Source organism: Mustela nivalis (genome assembly GCF_964662115.1).
Source record: "Mustela nivalis genome assembly, chromosome: 2".
NCBI lineage: Eukaryota > Metazoa > Chordata > Mammalia > Carnivora > Mustelidae > Mustela > Mustela nivalis.
In genome coordinates this window covers 85,190,690-85,205,428 of record NC_139021.1, presented here as the reverse complement: position 1 = coordinate 85,205,428, position 14,739 = coordinate 85,190,690, and the positions used below count along the sequence as shown (strand labels likewise).

Sequence of the window (14,739 nt, the reverse complement as noted above, 5' to 3'; positions counted from 1 at the left end):
TCCCTTTCCTCAAGCAAAAACTCATCTGATTTCTGTCACAGTAGAGTGCTTGAATTTTCTAGAGTCTTTTTTTTTTAAAGATTTTATTTATTTATTTGACAGACAGAGATCACAAAAAGGCAGAGAGGCAGGCAGAGAGAGAGAGAGAGAGGGGGAAGCAGGCTCACTGCTGAGCAGAGAGCCCCATGCGGGGCTGGATCCCAGGACCCCGGGATCATGATCCGAGCAGAAGGCAGAGGCTTTAACCCACCAAGCTACCCAGGTGCCCCAATTTTCTAGAGTCTTAATAAATACAATCATATGGAGTTTTGTTTTTATTTTTGTTTTGTCTGGAATCTGTCACTTAGCATACTCATTTTTAAATTTATCCATGTTGCAGTGTGTGCATCTTTACCTTATTCCTTTTTATTGTTGAATAGCACTCAATAGCACTAAATAGACCAATTTAGGGAGGACTGACATCTTAATGATACTGGCCTTTCAACCTATGAAGATGGAATAACTCTCCATTTTTTAAGGTATTTTTGAATTTTTTTAAGCAATGTGTTGTAATTTTCAGTGCATAAGTCTTTCACATCTTTTGTAAGATGAATCTCTAAGTACTGTTTGATATTACTGTGAATGGTTAAAAGAGGGCACATGTGAGATGAGCAATGGGTATTATGCACAACTAATGAATCATTGAACACTGCAACACTGTTGGCTAACTCAACATAATGAAAAAAATAAAAAATAAAAAACCCACCCTCCTGATATTTGTACTAAAATGATGTATTTAACAGAAATCTTTGTATTCTACCCTCTGCCAAAATAAAAAACATCCTTATCCATTTATATATATATATATATATATATATATATATATATATATATATTCACAGAACACAATCACTTCACATTGCCTAGCTACCCCCATGTACCCTGTCTGCAATGTCCTCACTTACTTACACTCTCCTTCCCATCACTTTCCATCTGATATATCCCTAGGTCGTCATCTAAGAATGACCGTCTGTAGCTTTCCCTGACTCTCCTGGGCTGATTCTTTCTATCTACTATGTACATTGCATATTCACTGTTGGTATTAAAACAAATAGCACATAAAAAAATTAAATACATTTTAAACTTATGAACATATATTATTAGTATATAAAATGCAATAGGTCTTTAAATGGTATCCTGCATTTTTACTAAATTCATTTAGTTCTAGGGGTGTTTTTGTAGATTCCATAAGATTTTCTTAATAGATAATAATGGTATCTTCATACAATGACAGCTTGACTTCTGTGTCCCTGATCTGAATGCATTTTTAGTTTTCTTTCCTCATTATACTGGCTAGAACCTGCCATATAAGGTTGAATAGAAGTGTGGAGAGAAGACATCCTTATCCTATTGCTGATTTTAGAGACAAAATATTCAGTCTTTCACCATGACAAGTCCTATGAGTTTGATGTTTCCACCTTTTCATTTCTGTCTTGAATACGCTTTTTTTCTGAGCTGAGAAAAAACAATTTTGAAAGTTTTAGTAACCTTAAATTAAAACATACTGATTATATTAGATATTGATATTCTTTGGACTCAAGATTCAAATATTTAATTGCATATGTTTTAAAACAAGAAGTTGGAATTTAACATTTTCTTATTAAAAAGAAAAATTGCTTCAAGCAGTACAAATTGTTATTGGAAATCTCTTTTGGGGCAATGTTGTGGGTGAACTTCAGGAAATATAAGGTATGTTTCTAAAAATGTATTTTATAAATCTGTTTATTCACTGTGTGTGTATGTGTTTGTAATAATTTCACAAGTGCTGGAAGAAATACCTTCCTTATATATGCTTAATTTCTTCTCAATAGTCAGTATTTATGACTGCAAAGTACTATTCCAGTGATTTTTACAAATATTATTTTCTTACTAATATAAAAGTATATATTTCTTACAAATATCAAAGTATATAAAAGTGTTTGGGAAATTCAAAAAAGTGCAAAGAAAATAAAAATTACTGCCATATTTATATCCTACTAAAATATTTTTAACATTTTGATGTACATGCTTTCACAATTACACATACTTACATAATTATGTGTATGAAAACACACACACATATACTTTTTAATTTGTCATTGTGCTGTATAGAAAACTTTCAATATTAACTTCTACTATGATGAATTAGCTGTATCATACAAACCCTCCTGTTATAAACTACCATAAAAATTGAGAAAAAAACTTGACAGCCGTTTGAAGACATTGGGGACCAATCAAGAACCCCAGGATTTGAGGCACCTGGTTGGCTCAGTGAGTAAAGCCTCCGCCTTTGGCTCAGGTCATGATCTCAGGATCCTGGGATTGAGCCCTGCATCTCAGCTCAGCAGGGGGCCTGCTTGCCCCTCCCTCTCTGCCTGCCTCTCTACCTAATAAATAAAATCTTTCTCTGTCTCTCTCTCTGTCAAATAAATAAAATCTTAAAAGAAGAAGAAGAAGAGGGGCGCCTGGGTGGCTCAGTGGATTAAAGTCTCTGCCTTCGGCTCAGGTCATGATCCCAGAGTCCTGGGATCGAGCCCCGCATCGGGCTCTCTGCTCGGCAGAGAGCCTGCTTCCTCCTCTCTCTCTGCCTGCCTCTCTGCCTACTTGTGATCTCTGTCTGTCAAATAAATAAACAAAATCTTAAAAAAAAAAAAAAAGAAGAAGAAGAAGAAGAAGTAGAAGAAGAAAGCCAGGGTTTAAGGGACCAGGTTGAAGTAGAGCATGGGAGAAGGGTAGGAAATGAAAAAAGAGCATGAAGGTCTAACACACATGTAACTGGAGTCCTAGTAGGAGGAGGGAAGAGAGAGGAGGGGACAAAGCAGTAAACTGAAGAGAAAATGCTAAGGATTTTCCAAAACTGAACACAGAAAAAGATCAAGTTACAGATTTAGAAACTCTAAAAATCCAAACCTACATAAATGGAAAGAAAATCACTCCTAGCTCATCTTATTTGCCTGCCAAAAGATGAAATCAAAGACATAATTTAAGAACAGTTACAGAAAAAAGGAAAAATACCTTCAAAAGAGCTACAGTAAGACTGGAAACCAATTTTCCAATAAAAATAATAGATGCAAAATGAAAATGTACTGTCATTTAAACTGTTAAAAAAACTGAAAATCTAGAATTTCATATCCAATTTTTATTTCAACCATTTGAATAATGCATGTAGAACTAATAAGCTAATGAAGTATGGGAAATTGAATAACAAAATAATAAATTTTAATCCAGAAGAACATCAAAGGGGGGAGAAAAGGATGAAAACAATGGAGGAGAAACAGAACAAAAAATAACATTGTAGGTATACCAAATATTACCAATGACTACATTAAATACATTATGAACTAAATATTCCAATTCATAAACAAATATTGTCAGATTGGATCAAAAAAACCTTTATTATGTTTACAAGGGACATATTTTAGATATAAGGACAAAGAGATGTTTAAAGTAAAAAGATTTAAGTGAAGCTATTCCATGATACTACTAAGAGAAATAACTTTAATATTACAAAACAAAAGAAAGTACGTACTAGTAACACAGTTAAAGAAGGATATTTTATAATGAGAAAAGAATTCATTCCACAGAAAAATATAACAATCTTAAATTTGTGTGCACCTAATAAAACAGCATCAAATTATGTGGTAAAAAATTAACAAAGTTAAGCCATAGAGAAATCTGTAATCATTGACTGATAGTTTTTAACACTATCTCTCTGTAACTCATAAAGCAATCAGATAAAATGCCAATAAAAGAGAAGATGTAAGGAACATAATAGTAAATTTGACTAGTTGAAATAACCTAGAGTTTGGCACCCACCAAACGCAGAACACACATTATTTTCAGGTTTACATGAACTAATTAGAAAAATAACTATATACTGCAGGGCAGTGTTTCAACAGCTACCCATGAACTGAAATCATATTGGGTATGTACTCTTTTCACAGCGTAATTCTAGCTTAGTGCTAGAAATGAATGATTTAAAAAACTGGAAAACTAAGCAACTATATAATTATATACATATATATGTATGCATACACACATACATACTCACGGATATACATATCTGTGTGTATTATATACACTTTATATATATATATGTATATATATACATATATATAATGTAAATGTTTTCTTTTTTGTTTTGCTTAATGTTATATGATGCTTTCTCATATATTTTACCTCATGAGCATAGCCTGACTTTCCTGTTACTTTCTTCATACAAAGCATGAAACTGAAGAGGAGCTGAATTATGAAGATCCCAGGAAAAACACAATGAATGGGTAAAGGAAAGCATTTGTATTTCTGCTCCCAGAGGTTTCTCAACTGGCACTTTCACTCTTCTCAGTATCTTAGGACCTCTCCCCTAAAAATGCTTCATAAAGGGCAAAAAATGCACTTTATTTGGACTTCGCCTGCTTTTGAGGGAAAGAAAATTTTTTGAGGGAAGTAGGATAGAATCCTGTGTTTTAATTTGCTGCTCTCCCAAAGGGAAGGTGGAGGAAGAAAATAGGACCTGAAGAGAACTCATATTGAGTTAATTTCACTCTGTCCTCAAAAGTGAGGTGCCTAGGGTGAGTTCCTCTTTTTGTAGACAAAGAACTCTGCCTCTGTGAGGTAGAAACACTGCAGTCCAAATCTGCCCCATATCTGCCCCTGCTTTGCCTCGCTTGGCCACACTGCTACCACTGCCGGGTAATTCTCTTACCGGGAAAATCAGAAATGCGTGTGTGAGAATCAGTGTAGGATGTTGAACAAATTGAACATTTTACGGAATATGCACTAAGTCGTAGTACACTAAAAGGCTTTCAGAAGCAGTTTATCTTTGTTAAGAGTTATTATTTATATGTTTATTTAGAAAGACTAAAGTATCTCAAATTGTCCACCATTATTTGTTAATAACGATTTAATAATCCTGTGAAGACCAGAGTATTAGAAAACGGGTGATTTGCATTTTAAAATTACATTCATTTCTCCCTTCTGTTTAGCTATGTAGTATAAAAGTAACTTAAAATTCAAAATTACATTCACTCATTTGGGGTATGGTGTTTTAGAAAATAGAATGGGAGCCTCAACTGCATTACTCTATTAAAAGAGACCACCACCAATATGCTTTGTTTCTCTTAAATTTAATTCTTAACAAGAGGGTTTTTTTTTTTTTAATTAATTCAAGTGGAGTGACATTCATATGGAAGGAAAAAAAGGTTTATGAGTAACGCGGTTCTCTGTCCCACCGCTGGGGTGGGGGTGGGTTGGGGGCGGTGCGGGAGGCGGTCGGGTCAGTGGAGAGTGGTTGCGGCTGCGCCATCCCTAAGCTTCCAGGCGCGCAGGCTGGACCCCTGGAGACGCGAGCTGGCGCCTGGGGCAGAAGCAGCGAAGGGGACTTTCGGCTGGCTGCCGCCTCAGCGGTCACCGCAGCCGGCGGCCTCCTCTCCTGACCCTCCAGAAAAGGAGCCCCTTCCCTGAGCTCCTGAATGAGATAGAGGTTGCTACTGAACTTGCTACTAAGGAGGTACCACCGAACCTAGGGGACTCGTGTTGGCCAGGGACGTCTTAAAGAAGAAGAGTCGGGTTTGTATTTTTCCTATAAAGGGTAAGGACTCTTTTCTTTGTAGGACGTTGTTCAATGTATTCGACTGGTTAGAATAAGATTTCAACAGGTAGCAGAGAACCATCACATGGGGGCCGACTTGGGGCGCCGCGCCACCCGTCCCGTCCCCTCCCGTCTCCTCCCCTCGGAACCGCACCTCTCGGTATAGTCGCACGTCGATCTTCATAACCCGTGCTTTCAATTCCGTTTTGCAGCCCGGGAGTCCGCGGCGACGGTGGGCTAAAAGAACTGCCAGGAGCGAGCCTCCCCCGGGGAAGCGGCAGAAGGACTTGGAGCGCAGGTCCACGCAGACGCGCGCTGGGGGAACTGCAGCTCCTCGCAGGGCATTGGTGGAGGGAACGGGGTCGCCGGCTCTTCTGCCTTGGCCGACATGCACAACGCGTCATTTTCCGAGCTGGGGCCAGCCAACACGTCGTGCTTGGGCCCCGCGCTGGGCTGCCCCAACGCATCGAGCCCGCCGCCGCCTCCGCCGCCACTGCCTCCGCCGCTGGCGGTGGCGGTGCCCGTCGTCTACGCGGTGATCTGCGCGGTGGGGCTGGCGGGCAACTCGGCTGTGCTGTACGTGCTGCTGCGGGCGCCCCGCATGAAGACTGTCACCAACCTGTTTATCCTCAACCTGGCCATCGCGGACGAGCTCTTCACGCTCGTGCTGCCCATCAACATCGCTGACTTCCTGCTGCAGCAGTGGCCCTTTGGGGAGCTCATGTGCAAGCTCATCGTGGCCATCGACCAGTACAACACGTTCTCCAGCCTCTACTTCCTCACGGTCATGAGCGCCGACCGCTACCTGGTAGTGCTGGCCACCGCCGAGTCACGCCGGGTGGCTGGCCGCACGTATAGCGCCGCGCGCGCAGTGAGCCTGGCCGTGTGGGGACTGGTGACGCTGGTCGTGCTGCCCTTCGCGGTCTTCGCCCGGCTCGACGACGAGCAGGGCCGGCGCCAGTGCGTGCTGGTCTTCCCGCAGCCAGAGGCCTTCTGGTGGCGGGCGAGCCGCCTCTATACGCTTGTGCTCGGCTTCGCCATCCCCGTGTCCACCATCTGCGTTTTCTACAGCATCCTGCTGTACCGACTGCGCGCCATACGGCTGGACAGCCAAGCCAAGGCTCTGGATCGCGCTAAGAAGCGGGTGACTGTCTTGGTGGTGGCGATTCTGGCCGTGTGCCTCCTCTGCTGGACGCCCTACCACCTGAGCACCGTGGTGGCGCTCACTACTGACCTCCCTCAGACGCCTCTTGTCATCGCGCTCTCCTACTTCATCACCAGCTTGAGTTACGCCAACAGCTGCCTCAACCCCTTTCTCTATGCCTTCCTGGACGACAGCTTCCGCAGGAGCCTTCGCCAGCTGCTGGCCTGCCGGGCTGCCGCTTAATCCTCCTCCCCACACCCTTTTGCGCACCCTGCGCCCCAGTCCTGGCTGCTCCAGCTCCGGCTGGTGCAGAGGGTGCAGGCGCCCGCGGAGCTCGGGAGGCCTTCCTGAGCTATAGGCTCCTGTCGCCGACCCCGAAAACTTGCTAAAGATCCAGATTCTTGGCCTCCGGCTCAGACATAGGGAATCCGACGCACTAGGGCTGCGCCCTCAGTTTGAATATACCAAGCCCTCCAGATAATGCAGGACCACGTTAAGTATGAAGATTGTTGAGAATGAGAACGCAAGCGGAGCGCTCCCTAATGCCAAAGGGGCACCGAGTTGACCCCCGAATTTGACAGGGAGGTCCGGAAGGGAGGAGGAGGGCGGCAGTGGTGCTGGGAGCCCTCTGCCCCTTCCCCCTTTCTCCACCCGCCCAGGGCGTTCTCAACTCAGGCTCTACGTGGAGGACTCTGCGCTATCCCTGGATACAGGGAGGCGGAGGCGGAGGTGGGGATGGGCGCTAGAAGAGTCCCGAGGATGCCGGGTGCGCCCCTAGGCGTCGGCTCCGCGCTAGCCCTGGACCCTTGCTACTTCGGTTTCCGGCAGCGACTGTCTGCGCTTTTGCTCAAAACCCGTGAGCAGCCTGGCCAGGACCTTTAGCACTTCTTCGCTTGCCCTAATCGCTGGGGAAAAGGTCAAGTCTCCTGAGGTCGGCGCCCACCGCTCTGAGGAGCGGGGGGTGCCGTGGAGCGTACGGGAGTGTATGTGCGTGCGTGTGTATCTAGAGGAGGCGTGGGATTGGGTAAAGGAGGTTGGAGCTTGGCTGATGAGAACTGTGATAATTCCTCCTTCCCGTTTTAGCTCCTTTTATCTCTGCGTTTCCTTTTCCCTACTACTCTTTCTCGAAAACGCTCCCTGACTCTCAGACTTCGGGGGAAGCCGGCTCGCCCTGCTCTGAGAGGCCCGGAGCAGCGAGGCTCCCAGGCGCGCTGTTGTGGCGCCCCCTTGCGGGGCCTGGTGTCCTGCGCCGAGCGCCTGAGAATAGAACTCTGCACCTACTAAAAAGGCAATTTACACCTCTGGGTTACCTATCGTCGCGGCTTTCCACAATTGAGTCCAGTACTGCTACGTCCCTTTGCCCCAGGCGACCTTTCATACCACTTGGACCAGTTCGTTGCAATTCTTTTGCGAACATTATTTTTTCAGGACTGAGAAGTTTATAAATACATATGTCCTAATCTCACAAGTTTCTGCGGACAACATGAGATTAAAAAGTAAAATGTGTATCCGTTCCTTCTATTCCTTTCTCCTCATATTCTTCATCCCTTTTGCTTGAGCGAGAGCCAGGAAGCTGAAATGACTGACATCTTCATATTTTTCTCTATCGGATTCCTTTCCACAGGGAGCTATCGATTACCTATGCTTTATTCCTTACTGCTAGTCAGGTGAAACCGGTAAATAATCTAGTTCTGTAATCACGAGGGAGACTGGCCAGCACCCTGTCTTTATTTTCATCTTCTCTTATGGAAGACAAAAATGGATTAAGACAGGACAGAGGCTTAGATTTACCCACCCATTTGCAGTTTACACCTCAGAAATGAGGGCAGAGGCTTAACCAGACTATAGCCCTTGATTGCAATGTTTCAAAGGGATAGTTTTTCTCTGGGATTAATTCCAAACAAGAATGAAAATTTATAGAAATACTTGTTTCTTATAGTGCAGTGTTAGGTGTGAAAAAGTGTGTTCCTGGCAGGTGTAGCTTGCTTTGTTTGACGGGCATGACTCAATTTCTCAGTTATTTAGGTACAAAATACCTTGTAAAAGTATATGGAAGGGAAAAAATTTCTTTGCGTGGGAGAAAGTAAGCTCCCTTTCTGATTGTAGTGAATGATAATTTATTCCTTGGCCCTCAGAGTTATTAGAAACAGTAATTCATAGCTATCAGTTTAAAAAACATAAATTTAGAAACCTACTCCAGTAATCAATAATAGTAAATTGTCCAAAATACAATTTTGTTTGTTCTTGTATGTCTCCATTGCATTTTGAATGATGTACGTTTGAGCAATCCTTTGCTGGTGGGCTTCAAACCTCTTGGAATTCATTGCAGTATCTTTCAAATTTCTTGGAAATATTTTATGGATTTTCTTTATGACTCACAAAATTCTTTTATGAATCCTCAGTACTTTTTTTAAAAATTAAAATTTTAAGTTTAGAGTAACTTCTACATCTAAGGTGATGGACAAAGAGTCAAGTGGATATTTGGTCACAAACACATCCAGTTGCAGTCATGTGGATTTGAAACCTCACCTGTTTTCATCAACCCAGGAGCTGTAGTTTGACATTCTTTGGACACAGAGTGGGAGAGAGCTGAGTAATTCATCTGTCTGCTGTGTAATCCCAACCACAGATTCATCTGGGGCTGTCTCAGAATCCTGGAGAGGACTATTGGAAAAGATGGACTGACATCACTGTGTTGGCCACAGCAAGTTATGGGTAGAGGTCCTAGTATGGTATGCGGGGGAGTAAATAGAACTCAGTTCAGTTTCACCTTGGCTTTCTAAGTCATTGGATAAACCATTGTGTCATTATTTCTAGTTTCTTGCCTTAATATTAGCATATAGAAACCCAAACTGTATGTCTCAGACTTCCTTTTTATGTCTTAGGTACTAAGTAGAATAAATACACAAAGAGCCATGTACAAATGGATTTTACTTACATCATTCTATTGAAGAGGTCTTAACTCTGTGGTGAATTCTTGCAGTCTTCGTGTAAACTGTTGTTTGATTATACCATTTCTGATGTTTAAAAATGTCTATTTGGTTTTAGCTGGCTTAGTAAACTTATGTATGTGTGTGTTTAAGCTTTTGCTTGAAAAATGCAAAAATGCTGTTAGTTCACACTGAGAGAAGCTTAGTTTAAAATAAAAAATGAAACATTCTGAAAAAATAGTTGAAGTATTCTGTGTGATAAGTGAATATTCTATTGCTTAAGAATATGGAATCCATAATTTAGTCACCTTAATGCCCTTGAGGAAAAGTTATCTAATGGGTAAGTAGTGAATAAATAGAAGTACTTGACAGGGCAAGATTAAAAATAACCCCCCCCCTTTATTTTAGTTGATTGTGAAAATGACGTCTAACTTCTGATTAGCACAAAAGCTCTGTGACATATGCTGGGCAAAAAAAAGCATGATAAGCTTTTGTCAAATAATCACAAACATTGTTTATTTAATATTTGAACAACTTATATAGAGTGTGAGATGGGAGAGAAATTGCTTATGTTATTAGCACACATTTTTCTATTTTCTATTTAACAGTGAGCACAGACCTGGCTCTCATGTGTGTAAAGTGAAGGGGTTAACCAGAAAATCCCTCAAATTTAAAGAAAGGTTTCCTGGGTGCCTCAGTTAGTTGACTGTATGGCTTTGGCTCAGGTCATGATCCCGGAGTCCTGGAATCGAGCCCCTCATGGGGCTTCCAGGTAGGAAGAAAGCCTGTTTCTCCCTCTCCCTCTGCTTGCTGCTTCCCCTCCTTGTTCTCTCTCCCTTCCTCTGTCAAATAAATAAGTAAATAAATAAACAAATAAATATCTAAAGAGAGATAGAGAGAAGGAGAGAAACCTCCCTTCCCTCAGCAACATGCTTGAAAAACAACAAACAGTATCCCACCACCACGAATGGCACTTATCTATGCTTATCCAGATTAAGGAAGGAATCAAAGAATGCTTCACAAAGTGATCCTTTACTAGGATAACTTTGGGTCTGACATTTTAGTCCCATTTTATATAGAGGAAAAGTGAGATACAAGGAGCTGGGTCCATTTGGCCAGGCACAAAGACTAATCAACATGAATCAGAGCCATCTGTTTCCTTTTCTAAGAATTGTCTCATCCTAAACAGAGATGAAATAGGTTGCCATGGGTAATTCAGAATTATTAGACCATGGAACACACTGAGGTCTTTGAAATATTTAATGACTTAAACAAGATATACCTACTATTTCATCATGTCATACAAAGGGAGGATAAGGGATAAGATTAACTAATAGAACTTCAATCCTAATTCAGAATCTTAAAGGTGCATAGTGTGCATGATGTTGTTAAAGATTATAAAAGAATAAAAATTTCTGGACCAGAAATTTCTGGCTGCATTCTCCCTTCAACTGATTGTAATCTGAATGCTGTATACATATGGAGTTGTGCTCTAGGATGCACCATTTATGAAAAATAGAATGTTAATGGGACTTCTATTTATATAGAATAGAGTTTTGCAATGGATGACACTGTCCTTCACTTTACGACGAGGTACATTTATTTATTTATATCATATAAGGTTACATGAAGCTTTATCACAGCAATTTAAAAAATGGGGGAAGGAACTAAAGTTAAAATGGAATCTTTGAGAAACTGTTAAAATGGATGAACTGTGTGCTTCCCACAATCCAGATCAGGATTTCTCTTTTGACAAATACCTACTGGCAGCAAGAGGAGTTTGCATTCCCAGCAAATGCCTCAAATGCCATCTTTGACCAGATGTCCCATTACGCCATGGCCTGGGGAGTCAGCTCAGCATCTTTTTGTGCACAAAGCATCTTTTTTTTTTTTTTCTCTAAGAAAAACAAGGTGATCAGTGGAGGTGTCCCAGTTTTTTTTTTTTTAAATTCAAATATAATTAACATACAGTGTTATATTAGTTTCAGGTGTACAATATAATGATTCAACAAATCTATACATTACTCAGTTCTCATCATCCTAAATGTACTCTTGAATCCCCTTTACCTATTCCCCCATTCCCCTACCCAGTCCCCTCTGGCAACTAACAGTTCTCTGTATTTAAGAGTCTGGTTTTTTGTTTGTTTGTTTGCTTCTTTTTTCTTTGTTTCCTTTGTTTCCCAATTTCTACATATGAGTGAAATCATATGGTATTTGTCTTTCTCTGACTGACTTATTTCACTTAACATTATACCCTCATGTTTTTGCAAATGGCAAGATTCCATTCTTTCTTTTGGCTCTGAAATATTCTCTCATATATATATATCACTTCTTCCTTATCCATTCATCTATGGATGGACACTTGGGTTGTTTTCATATCTTGGCTATTGTAAATAATGCTTCAATAAACATATGGGTACATGTATCTTTATAGTAAAACTTGAAATCAGGAAGGGTCATGCCCCCATTTTGTTTTTTCTCAGGATTGCTTTGGCTGTTTGGGGTCTTTTGTGGTTCCATTTAAGTTATGATTGTTTTTTCTATAGTAAAAATGGCATTGGATTTTGATAGGGATTTCATTGGATCTACAGATGACATTTGGGTACCACTGGCATTTTAAACAATATTAATTTTTCCAATCCATGAATATGAGATACCTTTCCATTTATTTGTACCTTTGATTTCTTTCATCAATGTCTTGTAGTTTTCGGAGTAGAGATCTTTCACTTCTTTGGTTAAACTCACTCCTAAGTATTATATTGTTTCTGATTCTATTGTAAATGGGATCATTTTCTTTATTTCACTTTCAGATAATTCAGTGTTAGTATATAGAAATCCTACGGATTTTTGTCTGTTACCTTTCTATCCTGCTACTTTACTGCATTTGTTGATTATATCTATCTTTTCTTGTGAACTCTTTAGGTTTTTTTACATATAAAATCATGCATATACAACAAATAGAACAATTTGACTTCTTTCTTCTGAATTCTGATTCCTTTTAATTCTTTTCTTTCCTGATGTTTCTGGCAAAGACTTCCAACTCTATGTCTGATCTTAGAGGAAAAGTTTTCAAACATACACCATTCAGTATGATTTTAGCTGTGGGCTTATCATACGTGGCCTTCATTTTTAAAATATTTTATTTTATTTTATTTTTGGTGTTCCAAAATTCATTGTTTATGCACCACACCCAATGCTCCATGCAATATATGCTCTCCTTAATACCCATCACTAGGTTCACCCACTCCCTCACCCCCCTCCTCTCCAAAACCCTCAGATTGTTTCTCAGAGTCCACAGTCTCTCATGGTTCATCTCCCCTTCCAATTTCCCTTAAGTCATTTTTTCCATCTCCCAGTGTCCTCCTTGTTATTCCTTATGCTCCACAAGTAAGTGAAACTATATCTAATTGACTCTCTCTGCTTGACTTATTTCACTCAGCCATAATCTCTTCTAGTTCCATCCATGTTGATACAAAAGTTGGGTATTCATCCTTTCTGTTGGAGGCATCATATGCTATTGTATAGATGGGCCATATCTTCTTTATCCATTCGTCATCTGTTGAAGGGCATCTTGGTTCTTTCCACAGTTTGGCGACTATGGCCATTGCTGCTATGAACATTGGGGTACAGATGGCCCTTCTTTTCACTACATCTGTATCTTTGGGGTAAATGCCCAGTAGTGAAATTGCAGGGTCATAGGGTAGTTCTTTTTTTTTTTTTTTTAAGATTTTATTTATTTATTTGATAGACAGAGATTACAAGTAGGCAGAGAGGCAGGCAGAGAGAGGAGGAAGCAGGCTCCCTGCTGAGCAGAGAGTCTGATGCGGGGCTCGATCCCAGGACACTGGGATCATGACCTGAGCGGAAGACAGAGACTTTAATCCACTGAGCCACCCAGGTGCCCCGGGTAAGTTCTATGTTTAATTTCTTTTTTTTCTCTCTTTTTAAAAATTATTTTTATTAACATATAATGTATTATTAGCTCCAGGGGTACAGTTCTGTGAATCGTCAGGCTTACACACTTCACAGAACTCACCATAGTACATACCCTTCCCAGTGTACATAACCCAACCACCCTCTACAACACCCCCATTAACCCTCAGTCTGTTTTGTAAGATAAGTTTCTTATGCTTTGTCTCCCTCCTGATCCCATCTTGTTTCATTTTTTCCTTCCCTACCTCCAACCCCCCCCACTCTGCCTCTCAAATTTCTCATATCAGGGAGATCATATGATAACTGTCTTTCTCTGATTCACATATTTTGTTCAGCATAATATCCTCTAGTTCCATCCACATCATTGCAAATGGCAAGATTTCATTTGTTTTGAAGGTTGAATAGTATTCCGTTGTGTATATATACCATTTATTCTTTATTCATTCATCTGTTGATGGAAATCTAGGTTCTTTCCATAGTTTGGCTATTGCGGATATTGCTGCTATAAACATTCAGGTGCACATGCCCCTTCAGATCACTACATATGTATCTCTAGGGTAAATACCCAGTAGACTGAATCCTGGGTTGTAGGGTAGCTCTATTTTCAACTTTTTGAGGAATCTCCATACCGTTTTCCAGAGTGGCTGCACCAGCTTGCATTCCCACCAACAATGTAGGAGGGTTCCCCTTTCTCTCCAACATCTGTCATTTCCTGACTTGTTAAATTTAGCCATTCTGACTGATGTGAGGTGCTACCTCATTGTGATTTTGATTTGTATTTCCCTGATGCCGAGTGATGTGGATCACTTTTTCATGTGTCTGTTGGCCATCTGGATGTCTTCTTTTCAGAAATGGCTGCTCATGTCCTCTTCCCATTTCTTTTTTTTTTTTTTTTAAGATTTTATTTATTTATTTGACAGAGAGAGATCACAAGTAGACGGAGAGAGAGGCAGGCAGAGAGAGAGAGAGAGAGAGGGAAGCAGGCTCCCTGCTGAGCAGAGAGCCCGATATTGGACTCAATCCCAGGACCCTGAGATCGTGACCTGAGCGGAAGGCAGCGGCTTAACCCACTGAGCCACCCAGGCGCCCCCTCTGCCCATTTCTTGATTAGATTATTCGTTCTT

The 14,739-nt window shown here is 41.0% G+C and overlaps 1 protein-coding gene across 1 annotated transcript; it reads left to right on the top strand.

Moving 5' to 3' along the window:
- The first annotated feature begins 5,276 nt into the window (after positions 1-5,276).
- On the top strand, positions 5,277-7,076 carry NPBWR1 (neuropeptides B and W receptor 1). Its single transcript, XM_082719077.1, has 2 exons — positions 5,277-5,608; positions 5,821-7,076. The coding sequence occupies exon 2, from the start codon at positions 5,997-5,999 to the stop codon at positions 6,993-6,995; it is 999 nt and encodes a 332-aa protein (XP_082575203.1). The 5' UTR covers positions 5,277-5,608; positions 5,821-5,996; the 3' UTR covers positions 6,996-7,076.
- Positions 7,077-14,739: the final 7,663 nt, after the last annotated feature.

Bases quoted from the DNA above. Each gene is read 5' to 3' on its own strand.
- NPBWR1 (XM_082719077.1), top strand. From the start codon at position 5,997: ATGCACAACGCGTCATTTTCCGAGCTGGGGCCAGCCAACACGTCGTGC.